This window comes from Globicephala melas, chromosome 4 (genome assembly GCF_963455315.2).
Source record: "Globicephala melas chromosome 4, mGloMel1.2, whole genome shotgun sequence".
Lineage (NCBI taxonomy): Eukaryota > Metazoa > Chordata > Mammalia > Artiodactyla > Delphinidae > Globicephala > Globicephala melas.
The window spans coordinates 126,593,399-126,614,065 of record NC_083317.1 but is presented as its reverse complement, the minus strand read 5'-3'; the positions used below and the strand labels follow the sequence as shown (position 1 = coordinate 126,614,065).

Here is a 20,667-nt window from a genome sequence, read left to right as displayed (position 1 = left end):
AGATATGGCCATAAGGTATTCTTTAGATGTGATATTTAAATCAAGAGACTTTGAATAAAGCAGATTACCCTTCATAATGTGGGTGGGCCTTGTGCAATTAGTTAAAGACCTTAAGAGCAGAGACTGAAATCTTCAAGGGAGGTATTCTGCCTTCAGGTTGCCTTCACCCTCAACACTGCAACATCAACTCTTCCCTGGGTCTCTGGCCTGCATGCCAGCCTCACAGATTTCAGACTTGCCAGCTTCACAATCGCATGAACCAACTCCTTTAAAATAAATATCTCTCTGCATATAAATGTACATTCTATTGGTTCTGTTTCTCTCTAGAACCCCACCTAATACACATACCTACAACCTCATCACCAGCTTTTCTGTATCAAAGGAAAAAGCGCCTTCCTTCTTTCCAAGGCAAATGATGTCTTTTTGTTCATTTATAGCTCACTCTTGGTCCTGTATGAAGCCCAGCCAAACTGGCTTATAGTACCATAAAAAAGTCTACTCTCTTACATCTATGAACTTTTGCTCAAAGCATACAAGCAGTGGGGTTTTTTTGCCTTTCTGCTTTCCCAAATTTTACTTATTCTTCAACCTCAAGCACAACCCCCATCTGCTTTGTAATGGCTTTCCTGGTTACTCCATCTAAAACAAATTTGCTCCTGTTATCGACTCCTGTATTACTTACTGTCTGTACAGTTTTTAGTAATTACTCTATTGTGACATTATGCCTTAGTGTCTTTTAAGTCTCATATTATTTTTAACTATTAATGTGTTTACATTTAATTTCCCTTACTAGATTGCAAACTCCTGGAAGCTAAGAATTGTGTTCAAAACGTTGTCCTAGGGACTTCCCTGGTGGTCCAGTGGTAAAGAATCCAATCAGCCTTCCAATGCAGGGGACGCAGGTTCGATCCCTAGTGGGGGAACTAAGATCCCACATGCCGCAGGGCAGCTAAGTCTGCGTGCCTCAACTAGAGAGCCCATGTACTCTGAAGCCCACGCGATACAACTGAAGAGAGAAAAAAACCCAGCACGCCACAACTAAAGAGAAGCCCATGCACCTCAACGAAGAAACTGTGTGCCGCAAAAAAAAAAAAAAAAAAAAAAAAATCCCGTATGCTGCAAGGAAGAGCTGATGCAGCCAAGATAAACAAACAAACAAAACTTTGTCCTGTCTCTAGAATCTATCTAACACCATGCCTACCATCTAAAAGACACAGTTTTGAAAATCAGAAGGTCCCTGAAGTTAATTGGTATACTACTACTTTCTGAATAGAACAAAGCAAGGAGTTGCTCTATCATTAGTTGTTCTCTTCTCATCTTCCCTTCCTTCCTTTTTCACTTCTTTCTTCCCTTCTTCCCTCCATCCCGCTCTTTTTTAAGAGTCCCCAAGGTGCTAGAAGGAATCAGCAACCAGCACAGCTCTGCCATCAGTCCTACTGAGTTTCTGGAGTCAGTACTCTTGGGGCAAGAATACTAGACAATGTACGCTTAATGAAAGCAGATATGCTTAATGAAAGCAGAGAACTTATCTGCTTTATTCTAGTTTATCTATTTTATCTGTTCAGTAACAAAAACAGAACTTGGCAGAAAGTAGGTGCTCAAATATTTGTTAAAAGAACTGTTCCATTTATAAACAATGAAACAGAATAGCCACTGTTTTAATGACTATATTAAAGCACTTTAGATTATTTGGCCTTAGATATCTTTCAGCTATTTTTGGTTAGTCAAAGACCATTATTTTTAAACTTTACCATTATTTCTTTAATCAGAGGCGACAACTGTGTTTTACTCTATATACTTGATTTTTCACTATGACATTTAATCTTTATCTCATATAAATCTGCATACTAATTAGGCTGTACTTTGGCAGGCAGCTAATCCAACCCTACACACTTTGTGGATATACTCAGTAACTATCTAGTGGTTAGATGACATCAGTAGAACAAATTATAATACTTCAACAAAAGAAAAATACTATTTCTTCTGTGACCGATACTTTGGTGATTATTAAATATACATATTTTAATATAAATGCAATATACTTTAACATAAGTGGTAAAGTACAGTCTTGAAGATCTTTATAAAAAAAGAAATTTGTAGTTAAACATATTAGGTAAATTACACATATATCAGGTAGATTTCCAAAGTATATTTGTTTCAAAAGCCCATAGAAACTTTTGTTGTAATTCATGACTCGATAATAACTTTAAAAATTGTAATACAGGACTAGTCGTACCTTTGTTTATGAAATTTTCTAATTTTAGATTCATAGTAATCAATTAGGCAAAGCAACCTAGAAAACAGATAAGTTGAATTATTTTCAAAATGTGGTATGGAACATTTACTATTCTCTCTATACAATTTCAAATTACAGTGATAAACATACATGTTATCTGCAAATTTATAAAAAATTTAAGTGATTTTTGCCAGAAGCAAGTATCACACTATGCCATATATTTTAATTTTAATGTATATATTTTTAAATAACCACAGACATTAAATCTCAACACATTAAATGCATATTGTCCAAACAGTTCTACCTCTAGCAATCACTCCCACAGAAATACGTGCCTAAGGCTGTAACTCAAGATGAACGAAGTTGCTTGATGCACCATTATTTATGAGTGAAAACTCAGATACAATCTAAATATTTGTCAACAAGGGAAAAGTTAAATAAATAATGGCACATCCATATTATAGAAAATGAAGAGGCATGAGAAGAGACAATGTAAATTTCTACATCCTAATGCGAACTGATAAGGTTTAAAAATGTTGCATAGCAAAATGTATAATATTACTCTATTTTTTTAGGAAAATAGTTATAAATGAATCTGTATATGTATTGAAAATGAACTCTATGGGTTCTTAGCTGAGGGGTAATACCACAGCTAGGGGACAGTGTTGGTTGTCACACTGAATAGTTGGGGAGGGGGCGATGATGCTTAAAAGTTCATCGATGAACATGATGAATGCTCATCATGCCCTGCACAATGAAGAATGGTCCCACCCAAAAGCCAACAGCACTATTGCTGTGAAACACTAGGAAGGACAAAAACCAAACTGTTAAAAGTGGTATCTCTGGGATGTGGAAATTAGGAGGGGTAAGCAGGTCTATAACATTTTACTTTACATACTTTTATATTGTTTGAATTTCTAAAAGCACATATTGCTTTTGTAATTCAAAAAATCCTCAAAGAAAAATAAAATAACACTATACTTTCACATATTATTCTTTTTAAAGCAACAATGTATAGTATTTCACTCCTATCTTGGGAAACTTTTTTTTTCAGAGCTAATTCAACCAACTGTGCTTTTAATATCATAACTTTCCGGATTATCCTTCCTCTTCAACTTTCCCCATCCCAACACGTACCAGCTTTCATATTATCCTGCAAATGTGCTTTAATTTCCTTTATATACTTCACAAGCCCTCTCACCCCTTCCTTCCCCCATGCTACCATTCCATTTCTATCTTCTTCCTTCATAGCAAACTTCATTCATCCTGAATGACTGTTACCTCTACCTTCAATAAACTTTTAAAGAGGACTTACCAGGAATTCTGAGCAAATAAGACAGTGGGAAGGCAAACACAAACCAATGAGGTGGCATGTAACACTTCTTACCACCCTCTCCTTCTTCAAACACTCTTGTTCCTTGGTTAGCCTGACACCCAAACGTAACTCCTCTTCTGTCTCTTCTTTCTCTCTCTAAATTTTAAAGTTCTCTGGAGTTCAGCCTTTCTAACTGTAGGCCTGATATCTCTCTGTGGCTGACATAAAGTACCTAATGTTCGTAAATGAACCCATTATCCTCCTTCCCCATTCCCCAAACCTAGCTTGAAATCTGGCTATCTTTGACTGCTCTCCTTCTTTCAACATCTACAGTCAGTCAGTCTAGACAATTCCTGTCCATCTCTGCAGTATCTCTCTTTCTTTTTTCTTTATAGACCTCTGTTATCTACCAACTAGACTATTAAAACCGATCACTAATTTTGTCTGTCTCTGGGTTTAATTTCTTTGCTCATAAATCCTGGGCTTTTTTAATCCTGCTACACAGAAAGTAGAACCTAAACTCTTCAGCCTGGAGGTGAAGCCCCTCAAAGTTTCAGCACACCTTTCCTTCCATACTGTCTCCTAAGATACCATCACCTTGTGCACCCTACGCTCCAGACCTCTCGGACTACCTGGACTACTTGCCACTCTCAAATACGTTTTGTTTCCCAGACACCGTATTTCTCTAACTAGAATACCCTTTTCCTCATTAACGTCTATTAAAACTCTACAATTCCTCTTGGACATGCACTAGAACACAGCAGGGAATGACACGGAGTCTTTGGCTTCATTGAGCTTACAGCATCATGGGGAATACAGATGCCAGAACAAATTAATACAAATGTAATGAGAATTACAACACACAAAATTCAAACTACCATCAACTGCTCCCTTTAAGGAACATGATATGTCTTCCTGTCTGCAAATAAATTTTAAAGCATTCGTCTAGGACTTCAACACACCTCAGGAGAATTGTTCCTGGGTATTGCATATTTACAGTTATGACTGTGTATGGAATTTTCCTCCCATTACATTTTCTGCTAGGTTATTATTGGTGTAAAACAAAAGCTATTGATTTTTATAGATTTATTTTGTAAACTGGACACCTTATTAAACTCTTTTATTGTGGTTTTTTTTTTTTTTTTTTTGCGGTACGCGGGCCTCTCACTGCTGTGGCCTCTCCCACCGTGGAGCACAGGCTCCGGACGCGCAGGCCCAGCGGCCATGGCTCACAGGCCCAGCCGCTCCGCGACATGTGGGATCCTCCCGGACCGGGGCACGAACCCGTGTCCCCTGCATCGGCAGACAGACTCTCAACCACTGCGCCACCAGGGGAGCCCTTTTATTGTGTTTTAAAAAAAAATTCTACAGTTCCTAATAATCTAGTTTACAAGTTACCTCCTTCATGAAGTCTTTCTGGTCATCCCCATCTTTCTCAGTGGAAACTAAGCTTTCCTTATGCCACGCCCAGTTAGTATCCTGTCTGCCTTACCATTACAGCACATACCAATGTGCCTTTTATTTTACTTACCTGAGTATGTGTCTATCTACCCAACAAGCTATCAGGTCCATAAATGCAGCAAACATCGCTTTACTCATCTGTGTATGTCCTATACTGTTTTGTCCCAATGCCTCTGTAACTTTTGACAATAGCTGTAGTGGCTACAACTGATGCATTTTTATATAAGGGTTAATTCACAATTTTTAAGTTCTGTGCTCAAACTGAAAATTTGTTTTATTAAAAACCAAATAGGGCTTCCCTGGTGGCGCAGTGGTTGGGAGTCTGACTGCCGATGCAGGGGACGCCGGTTCGTGCCCCGGTCCGGGAGGATCCCACGTGCCGCAGAGCGGCTGGGCCCGTGAGCCATGGCCGCTGAGCCTGCGCGTCCGGAGTCTGTGCTCCGCAACGGGAGAGGCCACGGCGGTGAGAGGCCCGCGTTCAGCAAAAAAAAAAAAAAAAAAAAAAAAAAACACCAAATGAAGTGGAGAATCTCTAGGCCATCAGACAAATTCACACCTGAATTAGCTTGACTTCATCTGGTACTTGGTAAGTTTTCTCAATGCTTCTCTCCCTTTTTCTTGCCCTCTCACTCATTCAAAGTGCCTGTTATTTTGTTTTTGTTTTCATTCCTCTTCCTCTATCTCTCTTCTTACCTTATTCTCCCACTGTAATTATCTCTCTCCTTTTGTTCTTCCTTACTCCTATTTTCCTTTCTTTGCTTTTCTATTTATTCACACCTAGCTCCAACTACATTTTGTTATTTAAATTATTTATTATTTATATTTTTATCCTAGTTCGTCCTTCAAAAGGATAAAAATTGTATATATATATTTGTGTACATGTATGTGTGCATTATCTCTCAAATAATTATTGAAACAATCTATAGTTTCAACTTGTTTTTAACTTATATGTGACTTCATTTACTTTTATAGTATAAAACAGACATACCTAATTAGTAAAAATCCCCAATCCTACTATGTAAACACATAAGACTAGTTAAAATGTAACTAGTTTATACTATTAAGTGAAAAGAACAAGGTGCTATCTTTTATACAAAGAAATATAATATTCATACTGTTTGTATTTGCTAAAAATAACACTAAAAAAATTATCTATAGGGAGAAGTAAGGAATAGGTTAAGGGGACGGGAATGAAAACAAAACCTCTCCAAATATAAATAATTACAGTTTTGACTTTATAATTGTATAAACGTCTTACATATTCAAAAGTAAATAAATTTTAAAAGCCAGCCCTAAAAACTGAAAACAAACTGAAACAAGTAAACCTAACTGTATATTAATTTGGTGCCACAAACACACAGAAAAGAAATATTTCAAGATATTTTAGAACATTATATTTTGACTGTACCCATAGTGGAATATATTATTAATGTCGAAGATAATTGCAAAGAAATTTAAATTTCATTCAGTTGGCTTATTGTTAGTAGCAATACTGGTATTATTATTTTGAAACTTTTTCTATATTATAGGATAAAGCAAATAAATAATTATGATATTATTCTTAGGAATAAGGATTTTCAGTGTAAAAGAAAACCGTTAAAAATGTAAAATCAGAGTTTAAATAAAAACCCAGTAGTGTTAACTTCAGTTAGAAATTTTTCTCAGAAATATACATAGTTCCTGGTACTTGCCACTAAAAAGCCCTAAAATCAATGACAACGTAAGATAAGCAACCTAAACACTCAAACTGTGGTCTCTAAAATCCATTCCTGACTAAAAGGAACCAGAGCTCTTTTGAGAAATGTCTAATCAATTCATTTTAAATGAGTTAATTTTAAATGTTCAGTGTTAGTTTTAACAAATACCTAACTCCATTCCTCAAAAGAGCTCCTAGGGCAAAACAATGTACAGGATATATCTTCTGCCTAAAAGTAAGAAATCTAACAAAGATTAATGGAGTTGGGTCTAAGGGATATAATACCAACATGATAAAGATCCCACCGGCCAAAGACAAGATAATTTGATCATTAAAAGCCCACGAGTTAATAATAACCTTTGAAAAAAGAGAGATAGGCACAAACAAAAAATCTTATTGCTTATCATTGGAGATCATTAGGGCAACCACTGCTTACTCTAAAAAATTAGAATTAAAATGAAAGAACTGAGCATTGCACTTCCCTGTAACAAACCATATAGGGCAACCAAATAGTCCCTATTCAAAAGGAAAGGTTCTTTTTTTTAATGGAAGACTTCTGGGAAAAAAAGAAAAAGAAAAAAAAGGGGTAGCAGAATTGAAAATAAGATCATCAATGGGGGAAACCATTAGATGAAAGGGTGATGAGAAATTTTATAGTGGAAGGATCAGATTGTTATTATTTAAACCCCTGAACAATCTCATCATCCCTGAGAGTAGGTCAACTAGACATTATGTGCCTCCTGATATGTTATAATTAGAAGCATAAATTACCACCTATGAAGTATTTTGCCAAAAATACTTGCATCTGAATTTAGCTCTAACTTCCAGTTTAGAGGGAACATAGGAGATAGAAGAATAAATTAAATGACATAGTAAGGAAGCAAACAGACAAATCTAGCATGTACTTCTCCAGGACAACTGACCATTTTCTTCAAAAAGTTAATGACATTTAAAATAAACAAACAGCAGAGAAGAGGGAGAGGAATACTTCACCAGTTTCAAAGAGATATAACCACACCCAAGATGAAATCTGTTTTTAAAAAAGTGATGACTCTAGCTACATATCAATTTTCGTAGCAAATATTACTGTCTATCCAAGATGGTATGAGGAACTCTCTTGCAGAGATAGGAGAACACTCTGTTTTGAGTGATGATGCGCTCTTCGTCCTCCTTTGTTAATCTACAGACATCCTTCTGCAAAGAAGCAATAGTCTCTTGTTGCTCCATTCGTTTTTTCTTATAATGCTCACATTTTGCCTGTAAGAAATTTTTCAAAAAATATAATTATGATATATACATCAAGGACATGCTGTCCTAACAATATTGTACACAAAGTTATCCTCACAATTTCTATCAGGCTGCTTCATTCAAGAACTTCAGTACTGAGCCTGTCTTTAAATGGGTGCAAGCTCCAGGAACACTGATATGTCAGAAATGCAAAAACTATAACAAGTAAAATCAGTGTAAAATGGGGAAAATGTAGCTTATAATTGCATGCATTCAAGGTTTCATAATAAGTAAAAGAACTCAATCTCCATAAAACTGATATAATTTTATATATATGTTTAGATGAAAATAATAATCAGAAAGAGACCAATATTAAGGATGTCAAAAAGAACCAAGAATTAAAATTAATATTCTTAAGTGATCAACGATAATTCAGGATTTCAGATGGTTTAATCACCTTAGGCATTCATGTAATGTGGTAGACTGCAAACTCAGAGAAACCAGGAATTTGTTCAGAAATAATATGTACCCCAAGATTTATACAAGGGAATGTAAATCCTGAATACTCTCTTGCCTTCAGTGAAATATCACCAGCCTGGTTTTCCTTTATTCGATAGTTTCCATCCCTCAGTGTCCTTAGAAAGCTCATAATCAACAGTACCATCATTGTTATTATTAATACACTTTTTATAAAGCTCAGTGAGAAACCCTATCCCCATCTGGCCTGCACAATACTAAGACACACCACTTTCAGAAGACAATGCCATATCTAAGCACATGTTCACCTGCCGATAGGGTCAAGTTTGCACAGACTTAAGAGACCCTCAGGGGAAAAAGGAGACTCAGCTCCTGGTACCATACCATCTGTCAGTAACCACCAGCTATACCCAGAACTTATCTTCTGCCTCAGCCCCACCTTGGAAGCCAGGCAGGAGCTCTACAGCCAAGTGACTTGGGTCCCAATTCCATCTCTATAAGTTAGCCATGAAACTAGAATGACTGAATTTTTCAAGGTTGCAGGGTGTAAAAGCAAGATACAAGAATCAACTGTATCTCTCCTAAGACATTCTATGAGGTCAGTGTTACCCTAATACCAAAACCAGACAACACACAAAAAAGAGAACCACAAACCAATATCCCTTAAACAATGACGCAAAAACTCAACAAAATACTAGCAAACCAAACTCAGCAGCATATTAAAAGGATGATACACCATGACCAAATGGGATTTATTCCTGGAATGCAAGAAAGGGTTTTTCATACGTTGAACCAATGTAATAGACTACATTAACAGAATAAAAGGAAAAAAAACATGATCATCTTAATTGATGGTGTCTGTGTGCTGCAACTACTGAGCCTGTGTGCTGCAACAACTGAAGCCCATGTGCCTAGAGCCCGTGCTCCACAACAAGAGAAGCCACTGCAATGAGAGGCCATGCACCACAACGAAGAGTAGCCCCTGCTCGTCACAACTAGAGAAAGCCCAGGCACAGCCACAAAGACCCAACGCAGCTAATAAATAAATAAATAACAAAACGAAAAAAAAACAAAAAAAAACAAATTGCCTAAAGGCTTGGGCCTCTGAGATAATACCCAAAGACCCACAGGAATAAAAGATTATCTCTGTTCCACTGATGTTACGTACATAGTTTCCAAAAGACAAAAGTGGGACTATAAATCTGCCACACAGCAGAGTCACTGAACTCCCAGTTCCCTGACAGATACAGATAAAGGCCTGACACACATTCCTAAGTTATTTTTGCAGGAAGCAGACCCCCACCAGAGGAAAACTGCTGACTGCAAGCATGTAGACACCAGACTGGTTGAAACTAGAAGGTTGATGATACTTGAAACTTCACCTTGATGCCAACCAGTGCAAGAATTGAGCACAAGCTGATCAGGCACTGTGCAGCCCCCTCCCTCACCCAGCCTTTAAAACCCTTTCCCTGAAAGTCCTCAAGGAGTTGGCACTCTTTTCCACCTTCTCCCTTGTACTCAAGCTATCCTTTCAATAAAAAGCTTTGCTTGCCTAAGAATCTTGAGGGAGCAATATTCATTTCTATGGTATTACTGTCCAAGAATCTGGAGAGGGCGCAGTAACAATTTTAACAGCCCATGCCATCCTTCCTATATCTCTTTCCTCCCTACCTAGATATCAGTTACTTATAAGGCAATCATGTATTAGGAATATCTTGCTGACTTTAATATACATTAGATCTATTTTTTCATTTGGCCCTAAAAAACACTCAATTTCATGGCTCCCTGTGTACTTTAGAAAGCTAAAGTCAATAGAGGAATCCAACACAAAGTAAAAAAAAAAAAATTGAAGCTAAAGAACTTGTGGAGAAGTGTAAAAAAGAGCTTGGTGGCTTTACACCAGATAGTTTGGATAATACATAATAATTAGGGCACAGAATATAGAGCTAAATTTTTTTCCTGCTTTTTAAAAGTTTAAATAATAACAGGAAGGAAGTATTTTGTGCTATTTCGACTGTCAGCAGTAAATACATGTATGGAGAGAAAATAAAAATAAATATGGAATTGAAATATACAACAATAATATAAGTTGGAGAATGTCAAAAATTGTTTTATGATTGTTACAATGTCATGGAATAAGGTAAAAAATACAAAGTAAAATTACATTTTGAGAAGTCAAGAGTGCATATTTTAATCTTTGAGGTAACCACTAAAAGAACAGTAAAAATCAGTTTCCTGATCCATATACTCTCTATGAAGAAAGAAGAGGGAGAACTACCTGATACTGTTCACGTTGACTTAAAACTGAAATTATCTGCTTAGATCTTTAGAGAACCCAAACGTTTATCAAACTTTATACACAGAAGTTAAGTACAGAAAAAGGGAAACTGTACTGAAGAACATAGAAACTGCAAATACAATGTTGTCTTTTAGTTTCTGCGTTTCCCGAGAAATCTCTCAACAGCAATCTCTCAAGAGCAATCTTTCAAAATATTATTGTCAAACATCTGTTAATTTCCTAGATGTCTTTGCCACATACACACAAAATCAATGTTTCCTTTCTCTCACTGCAAAATATGCAGCACTAAACCATTCTAAAATTGTAAACAAGCATATGCCAAAAAAAGAAAAATGTGCCTCAAACTGTGAAATAATTGTTCTCCAGGAGCACTTCCATCTTCCCCAAGAAAGCACAGATTAACTAGTACAGTACAGAATACATGACTAGTCTGTAATAGAACTGGACAATCAGGCAACATTGAGGGGCAGCAGTTCCTTGGGTTTGCCAATTTCTGTTACATTCTATAAAAAGTACCCTTTAGAGGCTTCCCTGATGGCTCAGTGGTTGAGAGTCCGCCTGCCGATGCAGGGGACACGGGTTCGTGCCCCGGTCTGGGAAGATCCCACATGCCGCGGAGCGGCTGGGCCCGTGAGCCATGGCCGCTGAGCCTGCGCGTCCGGAGCCTGTGCTCCGCAACGGGAGAGGCCACAACAGAGAGGGGCCCGCGTACCGCAAAAAAAAAAAAAAAAAGTACCCTTTAGGTACTTAAAAAACAAACAAGCAAGCAACTAATTTCAGTTGAGCAAAATAGCATAGACACCCTACCCCAACACCAGGTTTTCACACCCCAATCCTAATTCTGTCTGTCCCCCACGGCAGACTGGAACATGAGACCTCCTCTGTACCAATTAATAAGCTACATAACAAATCTCTGGGACCTGAAACAAAAAGTTAATGGCCCATAATTCATCTAAAACAGATGAACTACTTGACAGAAAATACATGCCACTCCAAGTCACTTCTTACCAATGAATCCTCAAGCATCTATTCTTTCAACTGCCTAAAACCCTGGTACATTCATAAGTCTTATATTTTAATAATTTGACTTTGTGATTTTTTATAGATCAACCTCTCTGAAAAAAAAATAGGCATTGTCCTTAAAAAAAAAACAACACTGCTCTCCCCTGCCCTCATCTCCCTCTCTCAGTACCACCTGATGGCTGCTTTCACATCAGTAAGTTGATGAGTTAAAGAGCTTCAGGTTTCCGCATGGTCCTATATCTGAGAGCAAGGTCAAAATCAAATGCATACAGAAATATTTCCAAAATCCCCCTCCCTGTAGAGAGAGTTTGAATGTACCGTTGATGAGGAAAGCAACCTAACAAAGCAAACCTAAAAATGTAAAGTTCTGGGCTTCCTTGGTGGAGCAGCGGTTAAGAATCTGCCTGCCAATGCAGGGGACACGGGTTGGAGCCCTGGTCCAGGAAGATCCCACATGCCGCGGAGCAACTAAGCCCGTGCGCCACGACTACTGAGCCTGCACTCTAGAGCCCGTGAGCCACAACTACTGAGCCCACGTGCCACAACTACTGAAGCCCGCGTGCCTAGAGCCCGTGCTCCACAACAGAAGCCACCGCAATGAGAAGCCCGTGCACCGCAATGGAGAGTAGCCCCCGTTCGCCGCAACTAGAGAAAGCCCGCGCCCAGCAACAAAGACCCAACACAGCCAAAAATAAATAAATAAAATAAATAAATTTATGAAAAAAAAAAAAGTAAAGTTCTAACAGTAAAAGATTTTGTTGACTGATGAATAACAGAAACAGACTTGGCCATCAAAGAATGACAGTGTCTTCTCCAGAACGATGATCAATACCAGCAGGTAGAGTATTGTCCACCCCAAGCTGGCAGCCTAAATGAGGGCAGAACACCAACTGTCTGAGGCCTCATACCAGAACTTCTTAGTATCTCTGGCTGATTCTCTCTGGCTCCTGAAATTTATATTAACTCATCAGATCCTTTCGATGCTGCCAGTATAAACTGAGGGGACATCCAGACGCTGCCTTGAGGAGTAGTGGTCCCTTTTAGGCAGCCTGAACTCTCTGTGTGCAATAGTGTTGTGCCGACAAAAAGCATTTATAATGATATAATGTTTCTAAGTATCTGTAATGTCTCATAAAACTAAATACTGGTTATCACTACAAAAATTTATTTCGTTTAATCATAATAAACACCAGAGGTTTGAAATAAGAGGTTTTTTACATTAGGAAATTAAGTATTCAATGTTATAACATTGTTATTTCAATAAAAAGTAATAAAACAACTTAAAATCACAAAGTATATTCCATATAAATATTATGTAAATTTAACTCAATAATTCAAGTATTTATTGAGCATCTACAACTAATAATAAAGCAGACACTTTCTTAGCCCTAACCAAAATAGACAAAAATATTTGCCCTCATGGAGCTTACATTCTAACACAGAGATATATAAACAAAACAAAGTGTATATAGTATATTAGCATGTTAGATGGTGTTAAGAACTATGGATAAAACAAAGCACAGAAGGCAATATGATATGTGGGGGATAGGACTGCCAACTGTAAGCAAAGTAGTCAAAAAAGGAATCCCTGAGAGATTGTGATGTGACACTTGAGTAAGGAGACAGAAAACAAACCATGCAGCTATCCCTAAAAAAGCATGCATGGCAGAGGGAAAAAGAAGAACAAAATGTACAAAATCCCTGAGGTGAGAATGGTCAAGGAAAATTTCAAAGAAAAGCAAGAATGTCATCGTGGCTGGAGGAGAATATGCAAGAGGTATAGTAGATGAAGTCAGAAGGTAACACGGGGCCAGATCATGTAAGGCCATGGTAAGAGTTTTGGATTTTCCTCTTAAAAAACAAAAAGGAAAGTCATTGGAGTGTTTTGAGCTACTATGTTGAGAGCACATTGAAAAAGGCAAGGGTGGGAGTAGGGAAACCAAGAGAGAAGCAGGAAAGAAATGAAGGTGACTTGGACCAGAATGGAGACTAAAAGAAGAAAGTTTGGGAAGGAAATTCAGGAACTCAGTTTTAGACATGTAAAAAAGTTCTAGATGTCTATTAGACATCCAGTAGAGATATCAAGTAGGGTGCAGGATGTGAGTCTGAAATTAAGGGAAGAGGTGTGCGCTATGGATTTAAAAGTGCTGTGAATTGGACTGAGCATCACCAAGGGAGTTAGAATTTATAGGAAAGAGAAAGGTCTGGGGAATCCAACACTAGGAGGTTAGGAAGATGAGAAGAATCAGCAAAGGAGCTGAAAAATAACCAGTGGGGTTGAGGAAAATCAGAAGAGAGGATGTTCTGGAAACGAAACAAAGTATTTCAAGGCAACAACGATAGGTCAAGTAAGATAAGGACCACTGAATTAAGCAACATGAAGTCACCTGTAACCCTGACAAGCTGTCTTAATACCATCGTGTAAGAAAATGTTTAGCTCAGTACCTGTAAAGCTTTATGCTCCTTTTGAAGTTCTTTTATTTTATTCTGTTGCTGGCAAACCCTATTTAGGGATTCATCCTCCATTTCACCAATTTTGGATTTCACACTCTCCATAATTTGTTCCAAGTCATTAGCTCGTTGTTCCTGATCTGCTGCTCGGCTGTGTTGTAGCTGAAGTTCATTTCTAATAACACATACACAATTCCTCCCTTAGTAATAAAAATAAAACATATCAACAAACATATCCATCTAACAACACAATGAGTTTCTAAAATTTCTTTGCATTCTTAAAATTTCTATCCTATAACACAAACCAACTGAAGAAATATAGGATACCATTACATATCTAAGTTAAGCTATTACCAAAAGATTTACCTACTAAAAACATTTTTAATTTAATATTTAATCACAATGGAAAATTAAATTTTAAGATTTTTTTCAAGGGAGTTATTTTTAGAATGCATACCACTTGTACACAAACAATTGAAAAGAGATCCTTTTTTTCCATTTTCTTACTTAAGCTGCTTATTAGTTTCTATGAGCTCCCGGATCATGTTCTGTTGACGTGATGTTTCTTCCATCAAAGTTTTTAAATTCTCCCTCATCCTTTGTGATGATTGTTTGTCAAAAATGATGAGATCTACATTTTTTGAAATGTAATACACATAGTAAAAATAAAGATAAGGAAAAAATTTAACATCAAAAATTTTTTAACAGAAAAAGAACATTTTTATCTTAAGAAGCAAGAATAGGACCTGATTACCTTTCGTATCTGTTCTTTTGTCTAGAGATAAAGGTTTTAAGCCATGCATCAGCAACAGCACGTTTATGCTTTCCCATTCTGCTTCTTCCCGCTACAATTACGAGGGAGAAAAGGATCAACTTTAAGATATAAGGTGAAGAAATACCCTTGTATATAATTTCCTTTGTTTCCAAAATAACAGACTTTCTCCAAAAGCTTTAATAGGAATTTTTATACACATATAATGATTAAAATTAAAACAAATTTGTTTCTAACAAAATTAAGAGACTAAAAAGGATGCAAAGAAGCACAGATAATTACATTATATAATTCCAGAATACTCATATATAGGCCTTCATGGATAAATTAAATAAAAATTAAAAACCTTGTAATTTCAGTGAAACAAGCAGAATTTAGGTTTTTTGTTTTTTGTTTTTTTTTAAGTCTTTATTGAATTTGTTACAATATTGTTTCTGTTTTATGTTTTGGTTTTTTGGCCGCGAGGCACGTGGGTTCTTAGCTCCCCAACCAGGGATCGAACCCACACCCCCTGCATTGGAAGGCCAAGTCTTAACCACTGGACCACAAGGGAAGTCCCACCCTTAGGTTTTTTATTTAACTGAACCAGACCAGGACCCAATCAAAATAAAAAGCTGCAAATTAGGTTATATTAATTGAAGAGTAAAGGAAGGTTGAGTCACTAAGAAACAAGTGTCACTTTAATCCTGACTAGGGTCACAACAAAATCAAAACATATCTGACTTGACAGAGCCAGTAATTTAGATAGAACTTGTCCATCATACAAGGAACTAACTATGAAAAGGAGTCTGCCCATCCAGGTAACTGATTCTAGTAGAATCATTCTGAAAGACACTCAAGTTTTGTATTGCTGATTCTAAATATGTATTTACACCATAAACCTGAGAGGGTAAGTAACTCTCACTCTCTAGATTAAAAAAGAATAAAAACTAAAATAAATAAAAACCTAACAATGGGAAGAAAAATAAGAACATAAAATATAGATAAGAACAGAAATGGAGATTTTTTTAAATGACACATTTAAATCCATGATCTTAACAGTTTTATAACAGGCTCTTAATTTAAGTACAATGATCAATTTTGAAATCACTGTGTGAGTACTTTGTGTTCTTTTTAAAAATACCTTAAGTATCTTATTTATTTGTGAAAACATAATTTGAGTGAATTTTCAATCTATTTAAATGCTTGAAAGAATATATTTTATACATTTTCATTAGTGTAGAGTATGTAAATATCATAATAACTTCAAGATTAATAATTTAGACAACTTCTCCCCTCCCACCCACCTAGACAATTTTTAAAAGTATTCTCCACATCCAAATGCCCCTCAGACATTAAAATATCTACCAAGACAGATAAGCAACAAGGATACACCATATAGCTAGAGAATTATAACCATTATCTTATTTTATATATATATATATTTTTTTTTTTTTTTTTTTTTTTTTTTTTGCGGTACACGGGCCTCTCACTGTTGTGGCCTCTCCCGTTGCAGAGCACAGGCTCCGGACACGCAGGCTCAGCGGCCATGGCTCACGGGCCCAGCCGCTCCGCGGCATGTGGGATCTTCCCAGACCGGGGCACGAACCCGTGTCCCCTGCATCAGCAGGCGGACTCCCAACCACTGTGCCACCAGGGAAGCCCTTATAATATTTTTTAATGGAGTAAAATTTGTAAAAATACTGATTCACTGTGTTGTACTGTGTTGTACACCTGAAGCTAATATAGTACTGTAAATCAACTATACTTCAACTATACTTCAATTTTTAAAAAATCTATCAAGACAAAAAACAAATTATTATGATGACTCTCTGATAGCACTGTGACTCACAGTGCCAAACAAATCTTTCCTTTTGACTGCTGACTTTCTTCCCTTTCTTTATCCTTTCTATAATCCTCTTCCCTCCCACAACCTTTTCCCTTATTTATGTCTTCTGGTCACAAAGATTAATGACACAGAACTAAAATTATGCTGATAAGCCAAAAGCTCTGTGTGGGTATATAAGTGGATGCCTACTATGACTCATGAAAACAAAATGCTCTATAAATAACAACGTCACACATTTTGAATGACCCAATTACACATATCGTTCTTTGATAGCTCTTTTAAGAGAAAGAAAAACATAACTGTTTGCAAATTCTGAAAATAGGTGAGAATGGTATTTTCCAAAGTATGTGCTGCAGAACACCAGTCTAATGAAACATTCATCAGATTAGTGTTAAATAAGTAGGAAATACTGTATACTAAAGCCTCTTTTTGGAGACGGATAGTACAGTAAGTCCCCTACATACAAACGAGTTCTGTTCCAAGAGCGTGTTCGTAAGTCCAGTTTGTTCTTAAGTCCAACAAAGTTAGCCTAGGTACCCAACTAACACAGTCGGCTATACAGCACTGTACTGTAATAAGTTTCAAATACTTTTCACACAAATAATACATAAAAAACAAACACAAAAAATAAACATTTTTAATCTTACAGTACAGTACCTTGAAAAGTACACTAGTACAGTACAACAGCTGGCATACAGGGGCTGGCATCGAGTGAACAGGCAGGAAGAGTTACTGACTGGAGGAGGGAGAGGAGGTGGGAGATGGTAGAGCTGAACAATCAGCAACAGGAGACGGAGGGCAAGCTGCAATTTCACTCACGCCTGACGTTGATGGCACAGGTTCTGGTTCCTTGCTGGCACCAGATGCACGTTCGCATCTTTGAAAGTTCGCAACTTGAAGGTTCGTATGTAGGAGACTTACTGTATTGTGAAGTCTTAGAATAATGGTATCACTTAATAGTCTTTAAGTCATCATTTCCCAAAATGATTTTTACTAAAGCAGCCTTTGAAAGTAAGATTTTTCACATTTGTAGATGTGGTATTCTTTGACATATATTTTGACAAACACTGGCTTCAAATATTTTAGGTTTACCTGTTTTTCAGTCATGAGTCCGTCTGATGATTTGCTGGACTCCTGGGCTTCAGGGGCTGCTGTAGATACAATTTTCTTTGTAGAGTCAAAGGAAGTAGAGGTTGGCAATAAAAATTTGTGAGTTGCCTAAATTAAGAAAAAAGTGCAGCAGTTGTTAAAGGAAATTACATCTAAAAGAACCTACTACTCTTAGGCAATTTAAGTATTCCTGTGTCAAAACTTTTATGACCTCTAAGAAAACTGATTTCAAGAATTTTATAATGTTCTCCTCCAGAAATAGAGCATTATGGGGTTTTACATACATACACACAAAGAAAACTATTTGTTTTAACTAGATAATATGAAAAGCAAGTGATGCTAATAAATAAATTGATGTTTTTTGGAAGCTGCTTCCCCAAAAAACTAAAAGAACTGTGTCTGACCCAAAGTTACAGGCCAGTCTAACAATTCACTGGACTAATTCGAAGGGTAAATGACGCGCCCCATTCTTAGGTGGTCTTTATTTATTAAGTAGCTAAGAAGCTAGCAACAAAGGATTCTGTATGGCACACACAAAGGTTTATATTAAGTTTACCCTCCCATCACTTGCTCTTGTTGTCTAAGACTGCCACTCTGTAGGAAAATATTTCCTTGGATTTTTTGATATCTAACTGCTCCTTTGCAGAGGCACAATCACACACACACATTCATTAGCATCATGCAATCTCAGAGCTTGAGAGAACCTCAGAAATTGTTTAATCCAAAATCTATAGCTGCCCAGAGCTGGCAAGAGAGAGTGCTGGGAGAATTGTACCAGTATATCAGATGCTAAAACCATCTGAGACCCAGAGAGGTAAAATGATCTTCCCAATATTCCTTAGAAGTAGGTCTCCCCGCTGCTAGTTCAGTATTTCTTGCAAAGCACCATTCTGTCCTTTTATATCTGCTTCAGGTAGTGAAATCCAACTAAACAATTTACTAGCCACCAATAATTCATTTTCAGCTAAACCTAGTAACATGTTACAAATTCTCAAATTCTGCCATTTTTGCTGCTTGACATCAGAGTACTCTCTCCCCTTTAAATTCTGGTCTCCAACAACTAAGTCACCCACTATGTTACCCCTCCCACCTTTATTTTAAATAAAGATACTTCTCAAAAATATCAGCCAACTTCAACGGCTATCACCTTTCAGCTAGTTTTTAAACTTTTCATTAGAGAAATTTTCAAAAATACATAAAAGTAGAGAAAGAGTACAATGAACCCAAGTATCCATTAATTCAGGTTCAATGATAACCAACATTCTTCCATACTTGTTTCATTTCTTCCTTACCCACTTATATTTCAGTATTCATCTCTAATAAATAGACCCTTTTTAAACATAACTTCAATACCACTGTCACACTCAATTATAGTAATAATTCCTTACTATCACTTAATATCTAGCCCATGTTCAATTCTCCCCCAAATGTCTTAAAAATGTCTTTTGGGGTTTTTATTCAAGGAATGCATATAGCATTCCTAAATTTCTTTGAATCTGTAACAATCTCACTCATCTCCCCCACCCTCTTTTTTTTTAACCTGACATTTATTTGTTGAAGAAATAGGCCATTTGTCTTATAGAATTACTCACATTTCAGATTTGGCTTATTGTATTCTTATCATTTAACATATTTCTTCATCCCCTGTATTTCTTGTAAACTAGTTACATCTAAATTCAGGTTCAGTATTTTTTGGCAAGAATACTTCAGAGGTGATGCTGTGTTCTTCCTACTGCATCACCAACAGGAGTCAGCCAGTTTTAAAGTGGGAAGAATACGTCTGTAGCAGACATAAGGGGAGTAAATATCAATGTAAGAGAATCCCCCAAGAGTGTGGAGCCACACAGTCTAACAATCTCCCTAACAGCCACAACAGACTTCTTTCAGATCTTCAAAGTGTCATCTCCCTCCAGGTTCGAGGCCTAGGCACTCTTATCCTCTTCACTTAGTTAACTCATACTTGACCTCCAGCTCTCGACTCATATTTCCTTCTTCAGGGAAATCTCCCCTGATCCCATGACTAGATCAGGTCCTCTTTTTATATGCTCTTCTAGCACTACAAAGAGTAAAGTATAAAGGTTTAGAGGTTCAGAGTCAGGTGGCCTGAGTGACTAGCAGCTTAACCATTTATTAAACTGTGTAACATGGACAAACTCAACATCTTTGAGCATTGATTTCTTCATCTGTAAAAGAGAAAACACAGTAATACCTATATCTCATAGGTTGAATTAAGTCAGACAACATATAGAAAGTATGTAGAACCTGAAACATAGAAACTTATAGATAATTGGTGTCATTGCCATATATTAGTATGCTGAATGAAACAGATCTTACCTAATCATACCACTGTATATTATCTTAGACTTTTTCTACAAATTACACAGCTTAATTATCTGTGTAATTTCTTTTTTTTTTTTTTTCCCGTACGCGGGCCCCTCACTGACGTGGCCTCTCCCGTCGCAGAGCACAGGCTCCGGATGCGCAGGCCCAGCGGCCATGGCTCACGGGCCCAGCCGCTCCGCAGCACGTGGGATCTTCCCGGACCGGGGCACGAACCGGCGTCCCCAGCATCGGCAGGCGGACTCTCAACAACTGCGCCACCAGGGAAGCCCTGTGTAATTTGTTTTATATGAACACGTCTACATAAGACTAAATTCCATGAGGTGAGTAGCCTACTTTTTGGTAATAGTACAGCAGAAAACTCTGCCTCCAAAGACAATGAAAAAAGCTGAATAAACTATGTTAAAGAAATGTCTTCTTCTTAAAAGCATT

General features: G+C 37.1%; 1 protein-coding gene across 6 annotated transcripts in view; it reads right to left on the bottom strand.

Moving 5' to 3' along the window:
* The window catches only part of CEP70 (centrosomal protein 70), a 79,404-nt gene that overhangs the window by 39,724 nt on the left and 19,013 nt on the right, over positions 1-20,667 (bottom strand). For 4 of the 6 annotated variants that reach the window (XM_060298560.2, XM_030873389.3, XM_030873391.3 and 1 more), the window contains exons 4-9: positions 17,878-18,003; positions 14,940-15,030; positions 14,693-14,816; positions 14,180-14,360; positions 7,796-7,965; positions 2,237-2,293 (exon numbers count right to left, since the gene is read on the bottom strand). In XM_060298560.2, the coding sequence (XP_060154543.1) occupies positions 2,237-2,293; positions 7,796-7,965; positions 14,180-14,360; positions 14,693-14,816; positions 14,940-15,030; positions 17,878-18,003 (749 nt within the window). Of the gene's footprint in view, positions 1-2,236; positions 2,294-7,795; positions 7,966-14,179; positions 14,386-14,642; positions 14,817-14,939; positions 15,031-17,877; positions 18,004-20,667 lie in introns of those variants that run through there. The other 2 variants (XM_030873396.3, XM_060298561.1) reach the window with 2 other exon arrangements.